Source organism: Pseudopodoces humilis, chromosome 18 (assembly GCF_049639895.1).
Source record: "Pseudopodoces humilis isolate 2021_Gansu_Grassland_sample_001 chromosome 18, ASM4963989v1, whole genome shotgun sequence".
NCBI lineage: Eukaryota > Metazoa > Chordata > Aves > Passeriformes > Paridae > Pseudopodoces > Pseudopodoces humilis.
The window spans coordinates 2,967,553-2,986,148 of NC_142217.1; the positions used below are offsets into that span (position 1 = coordinate 2,967,553).

The window sequence follows — 18,596 nt, forward strand, 5'->3', positions numbered from 1 at the left end:
ACTTGTCCTGTCCCCATGGAGCAGGGACTGGGCACGATTCCTGGCAAACTGCTGGAGAGCCTGGCTTCCTCCAGCCACCTACAAGACCAGCCCTGCTGGAGATGAGTTTGTGTTTTCTTAGGGCTCCACTACCCTACAGTGGTTCTATGAGAATCAAAAAATCAAAACCAGCTTTATCTTCTGCATCTACAGAAAAGGAATCATGGCTCCCCAGAAAATGTAATTCAAGTTATTTTGTGGATAACCTGGAAATGGAAATACACACTTGTACCACAAACAGTCCCAAATGCCCAGGCATGGGCAAACCACCACCTTTTTCCCTTCAACCTCTTCCCAGCCCAAAAATGGATACAACTTTTCCTCTTTTCAACTGGTAGTTCAAAACAAACAAAAAGACTTTAATTTATACAAAACAAAACCATGTAGAATCAGTTAAACAACACTGACTGTACAAAGGAATAAAAAAATAAAAGGATAGTCCAAAAAAATCCAACTCAGGAATGGTACAAGTGTTGGAGAGCAGCTACAGACTAGTGTTGACCATCAGATGCAAGAATCTTTTCCTTTTAAATTAAAAAATAAAAATAGTTTGTTGCTGGGCAATCACTCCAGGGAAATCTTCCATCTCCACTCCAGACAGGATCCGTGAGACTTTATAGGGTGACAAAACCTAAACCAACCACAGGGAAACAGCACGGGGAGGTGGCACATGTGGCACAGCCAAACCAAAGCAGAGGTACAGCGAATTTTGAGACATGCAGCAGCTTGGTGATTTCAGGAAGGATCCCTTTATCCCTCTTTGTCCCACGCACCGGCGCCGGAGCCCCGTGGTGATTCCCGGGAGGAGCGGGGCCGGTCACCTGTTGGCCGTATATCCCTGTGCTGCTGAGCCAGCGATTGTCTTCTGCTGTGTGTTAAGTGATGGGAAACAGGTGCCAGCCATCCCAGACAGGTTCTCCAAATCCCCTGGCCTTTGTGCCACCAGGACAGCCTGGCTGCGGCTTTGCTCTCGAGCCAAAGCACCCCTTCAAAGGATTCCTCTCCCCCTCCACCTGCCTGGGCTTTAATTCTGTCCTTGCTCACTTGAGCTGGGTGATAAAGCACGAAAGAGCTGAGCCAAGAGACCTGCCCGTGCTGTGCTCTGCAGAGAGGGCTGGGGGCACCTCCCAGGTCGGTTTGGGAGCAAGGGAAGCCATGTCCCCACAGGGGGACGTGTCACTCCTGTCCCTGCTGCCTGGACACAGCGGGTCTGTCGGCCGTGCGGGAGCTGCAGCGGCTTCATTCTGCCCATGCAGTGCCCCAGGCTGCCTGGAAAGGGGGAGCAGAGCAAGCTGATCCCAGGAGGACATGGCAGCACTGTACACTTCACTTGGTACCATGCTACTCACAGTCTACACACTCTGGCCACCTACGAGAACCTGCCACCATAGCCTGGCCCCACTGCCAGGCTCCCTTAGTTGATGGGGTAAGGGCTGGGTGTTATTTCTCAGTTTCCAGGTGAATTTCCAGCACAGGTCAGCTGTGGAACAAAGTCAGGGAGGCAGGTGCACTTGCTTGACAGAAAATCCATCCCAAGCTCTTGCCCCTCCAAGATCCAGGAGCCACCCCATGGACCAAAGCAGTTTGCTCTCCCAATCTCCTAGGACTGTCCCAAGAGCCAGGTGATTTTGCCACTGAGGGACCTGGAGATTGCTGTTTCCCTGCCCCACCCCAACCTTCCACCTTCCCAGTCCCTGCTCCTTCATGTTCCAGTGGGAAAAGCTGCTTCTGCCCTTTCCCACTTTCATCCAGGAGGAGCCACAGCAGCACGGGCTCAGGCAGCATCTTTGGGAAAGCAAAGCTGGAAGCAGCCAGGATCCAGAGGCTGTCACATGGGGTGCTGTCATGGATGGCGTGCACTAGAAGTGACGGCTGAGGCTTTGCAGCAATAAGGGACAAAATTCAGCATTTTTCCTCTGTTTAGGCACAATGCTTCCACCCCCTGCTCCCAAATCCCCAACGAGGAAGCACAAAGTGAGCAAGGCATCAGTCTGACCCCAGAGCTGCCTCTTCCTCCTGCCTGCCAAAACACTCTAACCCACCAGGAGCCCTGGATTTGCTGCTCTGCTTCTCCATGCACTGCCTGCCTAGGGAATGATAGGAATAGAGCAGCTTGGGGCATGTTCCACACCAATTGTCCTTTCCTTCTGCACATGCAGTATTTAAAAATGCCAGCACGAGCCCAGAGGTGAGGGAAAGTCTCTTAAAGCGTTTATGTGTTTTCACTGGAAAATCCTCCACTTGTCCCCTTTGCTGACAATGAGAAAAGTCAATCCAGTGCTTGTATTTACATGGCTGCATAAAATTTTCCCTGACTGCTTCTTAAAAAAAACCCTTAAAAAACAAGTGATATTTATATATATGTATAATATTTACATAATTAAGTGAAGGCGGCGAACGGAGAGCTGCCTTCCCCTTTCCAATTGGCCAACTCTTGCCTTGTTTTCTGTTTTTTTTGGCAACAGCAGGTTAACATCCTGGTGAAAACTGTCATTAGTCCCCTGTCCCCGTTTCCTTTTGTCTACATCCAATGATCACTATTGCACCAGCAATCTGTTCAGGAGGCCAAGAGTTAAAGTTGCAGCACAGACTCTCCTTGCCTACTCCCTTAAGCCTCTCAATCTTCCATTAAATCCATTGCTCCATTGAGACTGGATGAGTTTTTTTTCCCCTTCCCCCCTCCCCAACCCGGCAGCTGCTGAATTTTCCACCCCAGGGCGAGAGGCAAAGCCCAAAGCATTCTTGGAGGGTCACTTGGCAGATCTCTCCCCGCCAGCTCTGCGGGATCCAGCCGGCACCATGCTTCTTCCTATGCCAAGCCAAAACGTGAGCACATTCCTAACGCTGTGCGTGCCATTGGAAAAGCAACCGTGGCCCATCCGAAAGGATCCAGTGGGAAAGGGTTCGGTGTGCAAACAGCTGTACATCGGTGGGTGGCTGTGGATCCGACACAAGCTCAGGGTGCCCATCCTGCTAAGAGATCTTGCAGTTGTTGCGTGAGCAGTTCTGTGGGGGGCTCTGGGGTGGCCGAATGGATTTGGATCTCTTCAAGCTGTTCCCTTTGCTGCTGCTCCCGCCCCCGCTGCTGGCCAGGGAATAGGAGCGGCCGTGCATCATCACTGCGTTCATCCCGTTGGCCATGGAGAAGGATTTCAGGTGGCTCTTGATGGTGACAGGCAAGGGGAGTTTGTCGATGAGGTGCACCGGGGTGCAGGACACGATGGCTCGGCAGCACAGGTCCTGTAAGCTGAACACTGGAGGGAGAAAGGTGCGCACAGTCAAGGGCCAGGAGATCTCTTGGGATGCCCTTCCCCCACAACTATTGCTTACGCTGCACAGCTCCAGCTCCTCAGGGAGATATGTCAATAATGATTGTGCAGGAGCCCAGAGTAGGGAGCTGGACATTTAGGACAAAAATTTGGGAAATCAAGGCGAGCTCTGCTGTTGGAGGTTTGTGCTTTGCCAGACACCAGCTTTGGTGTGAACGCAGGGTTAGGCAATGCCAGCTCTGCTCAGCACCCAGAGCTGGCAGGGCCTGGCTCACATTCCTGACAGACACTTGGCTTCTCAACCATCCTCTGGCAACCAGGATGTGCCTGGGAAAGAGGCAATAGGGTCAGCAAATCCTGAAACAGGACAGTGTCACCTGGGACCTGCTCAGGGGCCAGCTCTTTGCAGAACCCCCAGGCCAGAGAGACCCCAAGAAGCCAGAACACCCAGAACACTACTCTGCCCTTTCCAGCTTCTCAGCATCCTCCCAGCTCAGCGTGCACCATGTGAGCCTGCTTTGGGAAGTCCCTCTCCTTGCCGAGGAATTCCCAGCCAGGGGCCACACGAGGGCACTCGTTATCCTCCTGCCTGCCTGCTGCCAAAGCCTCGCTGCCATTCCCGAGCAGGCAGATCCACATTCCCTGCTAGGGAGCCCCCCCCCGTTCGTGGAATCACAGAATCATTTAGGTTAGAAAGGCCTTCTAAAACCATCGAGTCCAAGCATTCCCCCAGCACTGCCAACACCTCCATAAACGACTGTCCCCAAGTGCCACATCTTCATCTGTTCTGAACACTTCCAGGGAGGGTGACTCCACTGCTGCCCTGTGCAGCCTGTTTAAGTGCCTGACCACCCTTTTTGTGAGGAAATTTCCCCTAATGTCTAATCTAAACCTCCTCTGGCACTTTTTGAGGCAGTTTCCTTTTTCCATTTCCATTCTCAAGCAGGCAGCCTGCAGTTACAAATCCTCTGGAAATGATTCAGGAAAGGTCTGTGCATTCAGTCCCTGGCCACCATCTCTCTGTGACCTGCAGACCATGGCACAGCAGCCAGGTTGGGGACAGGAGCCCAGGCAGAAAATCTGGTGACTGGGGCTGGCAAACAGGATTTTCTCACCCTGGTGAGCAGGAGCTGAAGGTCCATATGAGAGCAGGTCACATCAGGAACACAGATCTGCTGCTGCTCAGACTGCAGTGGGACACACTGCTACCTCCAGCCAAGCATAATGTGGAACTGAGATTATTCTGCCTCAAACTCAACAGGCTGAGATGTAACAGAATCTGCTTGTGTTTTCCCTCCCTGTGGCACACATGCCTGGATAAATGGAATAACCCAGCCCACTGCTGCATGCTGACAGCAGGGATGAGATTTAGTCCCTTTCAGCTCCTTGGGAACACTCAGTTTCCCTCCAAAATGAGGAAGACAGGCTCAGGCAAGGGCAAGGAGTGCAGTGCTTACACTTGGATTTATCCCACACAGCCGTTTGACTGAAGTACTTGCAAGCTGGGAGCTTAATTGCCCTCAGCCTCATCCAGAGTAAGTGGAAAGGGGGAGGATGCCCCAGAGCACTTCAGGTCCCAGACATGCTGAACTTCCCTCTGGAGCTGCCCATCCCTACATCCCAGCACAAGCAGCTTCCGGCTCAGCTTCAGCTGGTCTGGCCCGAGGCATTTCTCCACATCAGGTGGATGCAGCTCCCACAGCTGCACACCTCCCACCTGGGCAGCCACGGCCCCACGTGAGCCCAGCCCTCCCTCCCGGAGCAGCCTCGTGCCCACTGACCTCGGTTGGGTCTCCAGATCTTCTCCATGCCGTGCCGCATGAGGACGATGCGGGACAGCTCCGTGAAGGACTCGATGACGTTGAAGTTGCACAGGGGGCTCACCTCGAAGAAGGTCATGCAGTTCTTCTCGGCGTAGGCGCGCGCCTGCTCCGTCGGCACCTGCCGCTTGAAGGCCAGGTGCAGCCTGTTTCCCACCAGGATCCGAGGGACACCTGGGGCATGCTGGAACAAGGAAAGAAGTGCAGAAATCGTGCCTGCACCCAGCATTCTGCAATAGCAGCAAAGGGGAAAGAAGCAGAAGCTGCTCTGTGGCCGAGGGACTGCTCAGCAGCACCTCTATATGGTGGGGACGATTTATTTGTCACTTCCCAGTCCATTCATTTCTGAGGGAACTTTCCTGTCTTTCCTGACCATTCCTGAGGCCTTTCTTACTCCAGATTTACACAGAGGTAGAGGGCAGACACTTATTGCTTTGCTCCAGTTATGAGTGCACTGCCATCACATCCCCTCCACAGCAGAGCCGCTCCTGTCCCTGTATCAGGTCCCACCTTGGGTGATCCCTCCTCACGTCTCTGCTATAGATCACTGCATATGTTCTTCCATTCACTTACCTCATCTATTTCCTTTATCCATCGGTCTATCCCATCAAAGGACCAGCGATTAGTGATGTCATACACCAAGAGAATTCCCTGGTGGAAGACAATCAGAAAGTTTCATAGTAGGCAACATAAAATGGGCAGGACACCCCTGAAAAACCTCACATGCAGAAACCAAGAAACAAAGGGACAGAACATTGTTCCAGCCACACCATTTGTGTGCTGATAAGGCAAAAAAAAAGGCAAAAAGACAACAGGGCTATGCTAATGCAGCCCCAGGTCATTAGGGAAGGTTTTACTCCTTTTGGCTCTGGTATCCCCCCAAATAATTTCTAAAGCTGCAGTCTCTACACAGGAGAAGAAACTGCCTTGGTGGCTGTATCTGGAGGAGCAAAACACATCCTTCTCCTGTCACAAATCTGCTATAAACTTGCTGAGGCAGAAACACACCTTTTTTTCTATCCCCATACACAGAACAGCTGCAGTCAGTGGTGAAATGGCAGCAGGACAGGAAGGAATTTTCAAGTACATCCCTCTTCTCCAGAACCTGTGTCACTGTGAGCCCTTTGCTGACAAGGAAGAAGATGAATTATGCCAATAAGCACTACAGTATCCCCACAGACTGAGCTCTCAGGACTAGGATCCATCCAGACTTTGCTGAAGGTGCTTTCCACTGTCACTGCCACACTGGCAGAGAACACCTTCTTCAGGCCAGAAGTACCTACAGCATCCTCAGGTTCACAGGCGTTGTCCCTGAACACCACCCACATCCATGACTCGCTTCCCAGTCACCTCCAGAGGTGCAGCACTTGGTGCTGGCAGCAGCACAGGCATGACCCAAGTTAGGAAAGACATGGAGCAGCTCTGAGAGTCTCCACCTCACCCCAAGCCGGGCTGGCAGGACCCAGAAGCACGGCCAGACTGTTGGCCACCACTCAGGTCCACAGCATCTCCCAGCAAGTGAGCTTCTCTTGAATCTGAGTATTTCTGAGGACAGACACAAGGAAAGTAGGCTGTGCCTGGCCCTGCAGGCACACAAGTCAGGAGCTGCTGCTTGGTACCGGTTGAGCACATACAGCATTTATGGAATTGTCCTCAGCAGAGCCTTTCTGCAACCCTCCCATTATTTTTCTGACTTCTTGTCACTCTTTTTTGCAATCTCGGACATTCCAAGTGACAACAGGCACTCCAAGCTGACTTTGGCAGAATCACAGATGCCTGGAATGGGAACTAGGGAGGAAGAGATGATCCTGTGCTAAGAGAGGAGGAATCCAGCTGGGAAGGCAGTGCTGGATGAAAAGAAACCCAGCAGCAGCAAGACTAAGGGTAAACCAAACCAGATCATTGAGCACCAAGTTCTGCAGAATCAGCCTTTCCTGAATCAGGGCTATCCTCCAGGAACAGTCATCCCCTATAGCAAAGCCCCAGCATAAGCAGAGATCTTAAACTGGCAAATAAAGGTCTCAGCTTTCAGCCCAGTCCTCCCTATGAGAGGCCTGGATTGAGCTGAGGGAAGGAAAGAGCTGAGACACTCCCAGCATCTGTCCTGGTACGAGTCAGGGACCATGGAGCACCCTCATGTACCTGTGGAGCTGCTCCTTCACCTGCTCAAATGGAAGATGTGCTATACAGATGGGAAACACAAACTACCCAGTCCTCCCAAACCCCAGCTTTACAATCCTTGCTGCTGCCAAGCCCTGTGGTGAACTGAAAGGAGCCTGTGCAGAAGCTTTGTGAACGATATACCTCAAATTTACAAAAACAATCATTAACATGAAATGTGGAACACACAGGAGTGATAAACTGGCATCTGGGTCACAAAAGCACCTGAATCCTCATAATGAAGTCCCATCTGGAGCTGGCACTAGCACTGCTCCCCCCTCATGGAACAGCAGCTGCTCCTGGAATGCACTGGGTGTGCCTCGACCTTGTCTGCCTTTCTCTCAGCTCTTTTAGACTAAGCAGCTCTCAAAGCCTGACCAATTTTATAATTTTATAACAATTCAGATTCTTCCTTGTAGAACAATTCTGATTCTTGAGCTGTACCACCAGCCTCACTGCCTACTGCTTCCACCCCAGACAGTCATTCTCCAGGTGAAGTTTGTTTTTTCTGTCCTTGCTGGCCTTTCAACATCTCCACATCTGCATCTGTACACCCACAGGAAGGCTCAAATGCACAAAAATAGAAAGTCAGAGGGCACAAAAGGCAAGTCAGGTGGGTTGGCTTCATATTTGACAGCCCAACATGAAGAGCAAGCCTTTCAAATCTGGGTTTGAGGCTGCTCTGTAGGACCTGAAGATGAGTTTACATAATGGCAGAAGCATCTGTGGGATGGGGGAAGCATCTTCAGTTTCCTTCAAGGAAAGTCTGGAGCTCCTACCTAGAGTCCATAATTTTTTGCAGTCTCATTTCTAGGACAGTCCAAAAACTTCATAATCAAAAGAACTGGAGCTTGTTTTTGTTTTGGAGAAGAAAAGAATCAGTTTCTCCTAGATTTAGAGAGGAAAAATAAGAAGTAATGATTTTCCATAATTAAAAAATCCCACAAAACCAAAGATACTGCTTCTTGAGGACCCAATCTGGAAATACCTACTAGCAGGATACATCACATTTTAATTGCATATTGAGAAAAAAAAAAAAAAAGACCAAAAAAAATACTCTGAGCTTTCTTTTAATTTTTCCTCTATTTGTTTTGATTTCCAGCTTCCAAGGCTGTGTGTGAGAATTAATGAGAGTCAGGACATAACACAGCAAAGGGTTTGATGAGCCCCTTCCAACACAAATGGCCAACAAGATAAATAAAGTCTACTTGCTTCATTTCTGGATTGACAAGTTCCTTCAGCCAAGAGAAACAGACCCAAGACCTAGTTTGTGACGATTATTTCTGCCAGGAATATGCTTGAGGAGGAGAGAGTTTTTAAGCTTACTGGCAGCTTCTGTCTGAATCTTCTTTGAATAGGAATAAGGATAAAACTTGAGCAAAAACACACCCCTACATTCTCAGTAGGGTGGAAGGTCAAGACATGATTTCTAAATGTAAAACATGACACCTTGTCTGCCTGCTGAGCCTCCAAGCCACACTGTGGCTCCAGCACACACATTTAGAGTGAAGACTGTCCAGGAAAGGTTCTCAAAGGTCAGAAAGCACCGAGGCCAAGCTGCCCATGCCTTGCTCCATCCCCTGCCTGCCCAGCTGGGTAAGAAGCCCAGCTGTGCCCCAGCTCAGCAGGGAGAGGAAGAAGGCTGCTCAACCCCTGGCCAGCTCCTGGTGCTGCCAGACAACCTCACACTGCTTCCAAGTAGCACTGCATGCTGCAGACACCACGTTTCCAGAGCTTGCATCCCAAATCCATTCTGTCATTGCCATTTTTGCCCCAGAGAGAACAGCACTCAGCCATGCACAGGGAGGGAGCTGGCTCCATCTCCGCAGACAGTTCCAAGTAAGATCTGTCAGGCTTTTTTAAAGTCTCCTTTGGAATAACGTGCACAGGATTTTAATTTCCTCAACTCAACAAATGAACAACTTCCCATTTGCAGCCTAATTTGTTCTCCAAGTGCTTAGACAGTCGTCAACACCCTATTATCTCCACAGCTTTCAATTTTTAGTTTCACAAAGCCCTTTTGTACCATTATGTACCCCAGGTTCCTACAGTATGGAGTGAAAAGCTCCACATTCAGCTTCTCAGACCAAGGAAACCTGGACCCCTCACAACCCTCCAACAGCCTTCCTTCTTTCCCTCCTCAGTCTGCCTACAGATTCTGTGTAGGTAGAAGATGACTGGACTCACCCCAGATCCATCTGGGGTCTTTTCACAGTTGGATTTTCAGAGTTCATTCCCAGTCTGGTTTTGTTCCACACTACTGGGATTGGCACAACCAGTGACAGAGATTTCCACATGAGTGCCTTGCACAGTGAACAAGGAACAGAGACAGACCACCAGTTATTGTATCCAGCAGCACATGCAGACACTTACTCTGCCAAAACCCAAATTTGCTTCCAGCAGGAGCTTACACAAAGATCCGTCCACATAACTGAGGTGGTGGTGGGGAAATATCTCTGCCAGCTTGCAGCAGATTTGGACCAGGTATATAAGCAAAAAACTTTTAAAGATCAAAGAAAATCAGCTTGCACACTATCAGTGCAAAGCAGGCTTGTCTAAAAAGATTTCCCAGATACTTTAGGGGCTTCAAGCACACGAGAAGCTGCTAGGAACACCTGCACAACTGCCAAGGACCTCAGCCCAATGCAGGCAGGTGACAGGGTGGCCAGGAAAGTGTCACTTGCTAATTTTCTCCACTGATGGAAAAAAGCTGTTGCTGAAGAAGGCTGAAGAGCCCCTCAGAGCGAATTTTCTGTCCCACAGTATGAAATAAACCTTAAACAGAAGGTCCAGTGCTGACAGGAACCAGAACACTGTCTCCTGCCTGCTCTTTCACAGCTCCATCTGATCACGGCTTTCCAGCTGGTACCTCGGACCTTGGATCATGGGCAATGACATCCTGCTGCCAAACCTCTTCCCAACAGCACAGCACATTGTGGGGTGTATTTATCACTGAGCTTTTGATAAGTACTTTGGCAGGGCAGGCTCCTCCAGCAGCTGGACAATCCTGTCTGAACGACCCAAGGCAGGTGAGGGATTTGAAGCAACCAGAAAAGCCATAAGGGAGGGCTGAATCTACACCTGAGTCTGCTGAACTGCCAAAAATCCGCCACCTTCCTGCACACTGAGAAGCCCCTGAACAGGATAAACAGCAGCTCCTCAAACCACCTGCCTAAGCAGAACTCAACAATTTTCACCATTTCTTTAGGGCTGCAGCTTTGCTGCAAGATGGGAGCATTTTATCACACTGTCTGGGAAGAGTTTGGCAAGCCACATTTTCAGAAACAGTTTAAATCACTGGCATATGAGGACATCAGGAACAATCCTAACACTGCTTCTTCCTGGCTAGATCAGGAAGCACCACAACTCTTTCTCCCCTCTGTGATCACTCTTGGAATAGCTTGCATTTGCTCCCAGCAGCCAGAACAGTCACAGCTGCTCACAACAGCCGAGATCAGCAAGCCAGCTCTGCTGGGATGACTGAGACCTTAAAGCCAAGCAGAAAAGGAATAGAAGTCCAAGAGCAAAAAAGATTTCTGCAGCACCTTTAAGCACACTAAATACTTTTCACTGTACCCCATACTGTGACAATTAACATAAAAATCCTTCTGCAACACAGCAAGCTGACTTGTTGTGCTGACTGCCCGAATTGGCTCTGCAGGGTGCAACACTACTTGGTTTCCATCTCTCCCTCCTCCCTGGCTCTGCAGTCACCATGACTGGCTGCACACTCCTCCTGCCCCATCAGGGCCTGGAAGCCAGTGCTCTGCTATCCCAGACACAAATGCTCCTCTTTTGCCCCAGAGGAGACCCTGAAGTGATGTGCTCAGGACCTGCTGGCCCATCAGACCCCAACAGAGAAGGAAGGGGATGAAGTGGAAACTCAACACCTAGGGAAATAAGAGAAAAAGAGAGGGGTCCCAGGCACACCAGCAACACAAGCCTCCACCTGGAGCCCAAGAGCTCTTTGTGTCCCTGAGGAAAGCAAGAGACCTGTGATCCTCACAGCAAACCCTGAGGGAATCATGCTGGAAGAAGGGGCTGGTTCCTGCTCAGAGCCAGCTCATCAGGGCAGCAAGGGTGTTTTACTGCAGATAATTTCAAGAAGAAGAAGTTCCTGCAGAACATGAAACTCACATGGCTCTGGACCCAGGCCAGTGGTGTGGAGTTGAAATTAGGAAATGCATCAAGGTACTCAAGTCCTTTCCCTGAGGAGGGACAGCCAGAAGTTCACCCTGAGCACTGCGCCAGGCTGTGCCATGGGGGAAAAGAATGCCCAAGAAGGTCTGTTTGCTGTCTGGAGACTGTTCTTCCATGTTGCAACTTCTCCAGGGTCTACTTCAGAAAATTCAATTCTTATCACTACACTTGAGAAACAATAATGAGTGTGTGGGAAAGTCAGGCATGCTTCCCTGGCTTGGAGGCACTTTTCATACCAAGTATTCTCTTAAGCACTGGCCATTCAGAGCCGGGTAAGGGCTGCCAGGTTGCTAAGCCAGCCTCCTGCTCTCACAGCCAACCTGTCCAAGTCCTCTCTGGAACCTCATTTTTCAAGCTCCCCTTGTGCTCTTTAGTCCTCTACTCAATAAGAACCTTCCACTAATTCTCAGTGTGAAGGTGCTCAAGGCCAGTTTACACCAATCTGTTCTTGTACAAATATCACACTGAACTTCAAACAGAGCTTTTCCCATGCTGGCACCTCTCTTCTCTGCTGGATTTGTTCTTCCTGAGCTTTTGGCTTTTAGTTTAAATAAGCTGTTTCTCTTGCCTCCAAGGGGATTTGCGTCAGCCTTCCTACAACAGAAGTCTTGAAGTCTGATGATTCCAAGACAGTAGAGAGGAAAGCAAACAGCTGTAGGTAAGAAACCAGTACAGCATACAGCCCTGAATACATCCTGGAGACCACACCTGGAGTACTGCACCCAGCTCTGGGGCCTCCAACATGAGAGGGATGTGGACATCTTGTAACAGTCATGAAGAGGCCATGAAGGTGCTCCAAGGGCTGGAGCCCCTCTGCTCTGGAGCCAGGCTGGGAGAGCTCACCTGGAGAAGGGAAGACTCCAGGGATACCTCAGAGCCCCTTCCAGGGCCTAAAGGGGCTCCAGGAGAGCTGCAGAGGGACCTGGGACAAGGACCTGTCATGACAGAACAAGGAGGAATGGCTTCCCACTGCCAGAGGGCAGGGATAGATGGGATATTGGGAAGGAATTGTTCCCTGGGAGGGTGGGCAGGCCCTGGCACAGGGTGCCCAGAGAAGCTGTGGCTGTCCCTGAATCCCTGGAAGTGTCCAAGGCCAGGTTGGACAGGGCTTGGAGCAGCCTGGGATAGTGGAAGGTGCCCCTGGACATGGCAGAGGCTGGAATGGGATGGGCTTTAAGGTCCCTTCCAACCCAAACTATTCCATAATTCTAAATAAGAGAACTCAGAAGCATTTCTGTGTTTCTCTGCCAAGACCACACAGGTTATGCCGTATTTATACTAAGGCCATGCCAGAAGTCAGCTTCTGCATACTGAAAATAATTGGAGGTGTTGGAAGTCCATCCTTGCAGTCACACAGGCATTTGTTATTCAAAATGAGCAGTCCTCTTGCTTTGGTTAACCATTCAGAGTATAAATTTAGATCCTTTCTTCATTGAAAGTTCTGCTGAGTTATTTAAGAGACACAGTATCTGCATTTCTGTTAATACAGGAATAACACTGGAACATCACATGGAAGCCAACCACTTGTTGCTGAAAATCTGAATTTTACTCCAAGCCACCTGAAGTCCTGTACAAGGACTCCAGTCATTTTCAAGAGGCACTTTTAGAGAGCATGAAGAGACTTCCCTTGGGAATTACCTCTCCTCCTCTTAGGCAGGCTTGCTCCTTAGGGCTGGTTTAAGCACTGACTGATTGGGCAGACCAGGATTAAGGCATCACAACAGCACTTGGGAAAAGGCATTTGTTGCACGAGCTGAGGGCAGATTTGAGGCAAAGGTGCAAGCTGACCTCCACTTCCCAGCATTCAGCAGTGAATTGCTCTCTACATGTTCCTGAAAAGAGGTGGGAGCCAGGTGAGGATTGGTCTCTTCTCCCAGGTAACAAGTGACAGGGTAAGAAGAATCAACCTCAAGTAGTGCTAGGGGAGGTTTAGATTGCATTTTGGGGTAACTTCTTCCCTGAAAGGGTGGTCAGGCATTGGCACAGACTGACCAGTGCACTGGTGGAGTCATCATCCCTGGAGATGCTAAAATATTCCACATAGAATGTGGTGCTGAGAGACATGGTTTAGCTGGGTCTTGGCAGTGCTGGGTTACTGGTTTGACTCGATGATGTTAGAAGGCTTTTTCAACCTTAGTGATTCCATGATTCTATAAAGCATTTCCATTAGAGGTTCCCCTGCCTGGCTGATGAGGTTCACTGTCTCTCAGACTCACTCCTTGTGGGGGTAGACAGTGAGATGAATGAGGCAAACCTTGCTGATATTCAGGTGAGAACTGCTCCAGCAATACTGATAAATATAGCTGAAGAAGGTCCAGAGCTTCACTTTGAGGAAGGAAGAGAAAATCAATCCCTTTCAAGCCTGTGGTACATGGCACCTTGTGGCACTCAAATGTCCAGGGAGAACAGGCTGCAGGAATCCCATGGAGGTGCTGTGCACCGATGCCTCACAGCTCCATGTGGGTTCCAGACAGACGTGTGTCTCCCCATCAGAGTGTTCTCATCACTGCTCATTTCAGCCTTGCCCTGTGCCCCAGTTTGCCCTGTGGCAGCAGCAGGTACAAGTTCTGACATGTGGGCTCAGGCTCTGAGGGTGCAGCCCTGCCAAGACACAGCACTTGCTCTGAGGAGCCCCCAGGTAACACCAAGGGGAGCAACCACCATGCACAGTGGCTGCACACAGGGCTAAAAGCTCCCACATGGCATTCCTGGACAAAGTAGTCGCTGCTTTCTATTCCCAGTTTGATCTGAGTATCTGACACAGCAAGGTCTTAGAAAGAGCCTGACCAAAGCTGAGTTCTGTGGTCACCAGGAAACCACACTGACCAGTTGTTCACTTGTAACTGGTGAGGGAAGCAACATGGCCTCAAGCCCACAGGTTCCATGAGGAGGCTGTGGATTCCTGATCCCTGGAAGTCTTCAATGCCAGGCTGGATGGGGTTTGGAGCACACTGGTCTAGTGGAGGGTGTCCCTGCACATGGGAGGGGTGTTGGAATGAGATGAGCCTTAAGGTCTCTTTCAATGCAAACTGTGATTATGTGACCGGGGGTCCAGATTTTTCTGAAAAGTAGTAAAGGCTGAAAGAAAATGAAATGTAGAAGATGAAAGAAACTCAGACACAGGACTGAGCATGTGAACAGGAGATCCTGCACTCTCCCACCGCAGAACTCCAACTCTCCTTCCCTTGCACTTTTCTGCAAGCACCAGGAAATTGGCCTCTGCTTCAAAGGAGCTGTCTCAAAGCAACCAGACCACCAGAGGTGTGCACTGACATGAATAAACAGGACACGGGGAGATCTCAACAGCATTTCCCAGGTGAGGTGCTCCTATGTCTATGGCACAAGTGAATTTGCAGGAAGTCAGAGAAAGAGAACATAGATTCTGCCAGTTAGCAAAGCAAAGGTCTACAGATACAAAGAGCAAAAAGCCAAGAGTGGCAAGAGCTTGAGTAGAAGTACATTTCCCAAAGGCTGGGAATCTCCCAGGATACTGGCACACTCAGGAGGCTGATATACAGCTTCTGACTCCTAGTGTCTAACAGGGGAGGAATTTTCTCCAAAGTTTTCCAACTTGAAAACAATAAAGGAAATAAAGTAACTCATTTAACTTGGATAAACTTTATCCTGGAGGGACCCTGCTCTATGTTACTAAAAGGACAACAGCAGAACTGTGAGAAAGCACTCTTAAGCAGCAGTTTTCCAGAGGACCATAAGATCTTTGTGCTGTTGAGGATCTTGATGCTATTCTGGAGCAGGGCCCAAAGGAGAAATTCAAAATGTAACACTGTGCCTCATGTTTTGAGGAACACACATACTTTACAATTGAGCTGCTCTAGTTTCAAGTCTGCCTCAAACACGCAAGTTGGAGCCACCCCTATTTTTGGAACTGACTCGAAAGCAATACAGACTGGAAGAACTCCACTGGGAAAGCCAGTGCCATATTTAAACAAATTTTAAAAGCCTCAGAAAGTAGGAGCTCCCACATTAAAGCTAAGGCAGATCTAGAGCGAGAATTGCCTCATCCTCTCTAGCCCAAACCTCTCAGCCCTTCTCTAGAAATTGACTGAATATTGTCTGCACAGACCTTTTCTGTAGGAGTTTAGCAAAATCTGCCATTCACTCCCTTCTCTCCCACCACTTCATAAGAACAGAATCCCACCAAAAGGATCTCTGTAGATGACAAGCCAACATTCAGTGTCTCTTGTCATCTACAGAGATCCTTTTGGTGATCAGTGCATTCCTCTTCAGAGCTCTTTACTATGGCAGGAAGACTTAACACAGCCTATAGGAAAACCAAATGTGTCACATCAAAGCCCTGAGAGCAGCACTTACCTGGGCTCCCCTGGAGTAGGATCTGAAAATGGTGCAAAATCTTCCTTGTCCTGAGGTGTCCCTAAAACACAGAAAAGTTACAGCTATGAGATGTGAAGAATTGACTCCCATACTGCACATCTCCTACTGGCCATAAAGAAATAAAATAAAAATCAGTGTTGATCTTGTCAGATCTTTAGGATGTGCGTGGTACCCAAAGTGCTCTGCATGGTGGGTTCTTCTGGGGAAGAACCAGTGGGTACCTTTGAGTACAGGTTGTCACTGTCACTGTGCTTCCCATAGAGAAGGTACAAGCCCAAAGCACCCAACTGCAGCACTACCTGATGATGTGTGAGGGTATAAGTCATTTTACTCCCCTGGGCAAAGGATTTTCTATCTCCTTCCCTTCAGCCCACAGGAGTCCAAAGAGTGAGTCTGCAGAGATCTCCCAGCCATGGAGAACAGCCAACCTAAATGTGACCACTCACAGAAGAAGAAATTGCCTTGTACTAGGCTTCGCTTATTTTTCAAATACATTTTAATAAAAAATAAAGGCAATTCTCTTTATACCCAGATCCCTGACAGACCTGGTCTATATGCCTTACAGAAAGCTGAGGAACAGGAGTGGGGTACAGTGTTTCTAGACCACTGTGACAATAAGGAGCTTTTCAGTCACACTCATTTGTCCTGTCTGGACACAGGGTAACTAAGTTTGACAACACTACCAGCACCTCTCAGTGCCCTTCTGGAACAAGACACCAGAGCCCAGCACTCTGATTTAACCAGGATACACTGAAATGTGTCAGGCTAATGAGACACATTATGGTGTTTCTCAAATCTATTCCCTGGGCCAGGATAAAAGACACTTTAATGACCACTGAGATTTGCAGCTCTAGGAAAAACATACTGACCTCACATGTAGGACAGTAATTTTTTCAGATCTAAAGCTTTGCAGGATCCTGGTCATCAATCTAACACCCTGTGCTTACATGTCCTTCTCCCCTGACAATCAAATACTGGGTAAGTCATGGTTAAAGATTACACTAAGGCATCATCACTCAGTGTTACCAGCTTTTCAGTTCCTATGCATTTCTCCAGCTCAAAAATTACGGTTCAAAGAGATGGTTTCAAGAGGGAAGCACTAAGTTACTACACACTTGGGGCTGAAGTGTTAAAAGAAGCATCTTACAAGAGAGACAAGAATACAAGTGATACATAAAAACATGGAGGCTAGAAGAGATAAATTAGCTGCTTCTGTTCTTTTTTGTAAGAAAAATGAGGACATTCAGCTTCAGAGAGCAGGGGTGTAATTAAACCACCAAACTACACACTGCTAGAGTCAGTCACTGAGGCTGAGAACATGGAGTTCATTCCTGTTTAACAATTCACACATGTTACTAATATTCCTGTTACTTGACCCAAGCATTTTTAAGGGGATATTTAACTCCATGTTTCAGGATCTGTGTCATTTCCTACCGGATCTGTGTGAAAATCAAGGTAGGGAATGGCACAGATTACCTAGCCTTACCTATCCTGTCCTGCCCTTCCTCTTTCATCTCCACAGACTGCTGTGTCAGCTCCTCAGCAAGTTAGCCCACAGACAAAGCTCCAGAAGGACTTCAGCTGTCCCTCCAGTGCTGACAGATAAGGCAGGGGTTACTCCTCCCAAGCCATGTTCTCCCATCTCTGTCCCAGTGTCTGGTCACTCCAGTCAGTCCTGCTCTCCAGGGCTTCACTCTACCCTGACGCTTTGCGTCTGTTCACAGCTCGTTTTAGTTTTCTACTTGAGGCATTGAGAAATATCCAGCTGCTGAGGGGGCTTCACCTGTTTTATTCTTCTACTTTCCTTCTCTTGTTTCTATTTCTCATCCTTGAATTTCAGGAAAACCCAGTATTGCTTCCAAAACAATGTAGTCCCTCAGTGATCAAGAGCAGTATGGGAACATAGAATGATGTTATAGTTTGGCTGGAAGGGACATTATACACCAACCAGTTCCAACCCCCTGCCATGGGCAGGGACACCTTCCAATATCCCTGCTGCTCCAAGCCCTGTCCAACCAAAGCTTCTCTGGGCACCCTGTGCCAGGGCCTGCCCACCCTCCCAGGGAACAATTCCTTCCCAATATCCCATCTATCCCTGCCCTCTGGCACTCGGAAGCCATTCCCCCTTGTCCTGTCATTTCATGCCCTTATCCAAAGTCCCTTTTCAGTTCTTTTGGAGCCCCTTTAGGCCCTGGAAGGGGCTCTGAGGTGTCCCTGGGGCCTTCTCCTCTCCAGGTGAGCACCCCCAGCTCTCCCAGCCTGGCTCCAGAGCAGAGGGGCTCCAGCCCTTGGAGCATGGCCTCCTCTGAACCTGCTCTAACATATCCATGTCTTATGCTAGGAGCTCTGGACAACAGAACTACAGGCAGGGTCTCAAGTGCAGGGTAACAGTGAAAATGGTCAGTTATTACAGACAATGACTAAATTCAGACTATTCCAGCAAAGAGCAGCATGGTGTTTGTGCTACTTGATTGGCAGAAAGGAAACTTGTTTGCCAGAGTAACTTTCTGGTAAGAAGAGCCAGGAAGTCCCACCACATACCCAGGGATGGTCCACACTCTCCAAAGACTGATACAGCCCTGTGTCCCTGCTCACCTGGCCTGAGCTCCCAGGGTCTGAGTTAGAAATGCTCAGAAACACTCACCAGAGTTCCAGCTTGACCCTTCTGCCGTCCAACAAGATAGTAGTGGTCTTGTAGTCAATTCCTGTAAGAAAAGCAATGAAAAGCTGAGCAAACTCTCATTTCATGTTTCCT

The 18,596-nt window shown here is 49.1% G+C and overlaps 1 protein-coding gene across 1 annotated transcript in view; it reads right to left on the reverse strand.

Moving 5' to 3' along the window:
• Nucleotides 1-363: 363 nt before the first annotated feature.
• Nucleotides 364-18,596, reverse strand: part of RAB40C (RAB40C, member RAS oncogene family) — a 36,294-nt gene continuing 18,061 nt past the window's right edge. Inside the window, exons 2-6 of the mRNA XM_005522787.3 lie at nucleotides 18,486-18,546; nucleotides 15,821-15,881; nucleotides 5,702-5,779; nucleotides 5,090-5,312; nucleotides 364-3,293 (exon numbers count right to left, since the gene is read on the reverse strand). Of these exons, the coding sequence (XP_005522844.1) occupies nucleotides 3,013-3,293; nucleotides 5,090-5,312; nucleotides 5,702-5,779; nucleotides 15,821-15,881; nucleotides 18,486-18,546 (704 nt within the window). The 3' untranslated portion in view covers nucleotides 364-3,012. The remainder of the gene's footprint in view (nucleotides 3,294-5,089; nucleotides 5,313-5,701; nucleotides 5,780-15,820; nucleotides 15,882-18,485; nucleotides 18,547-18,596) is intronic.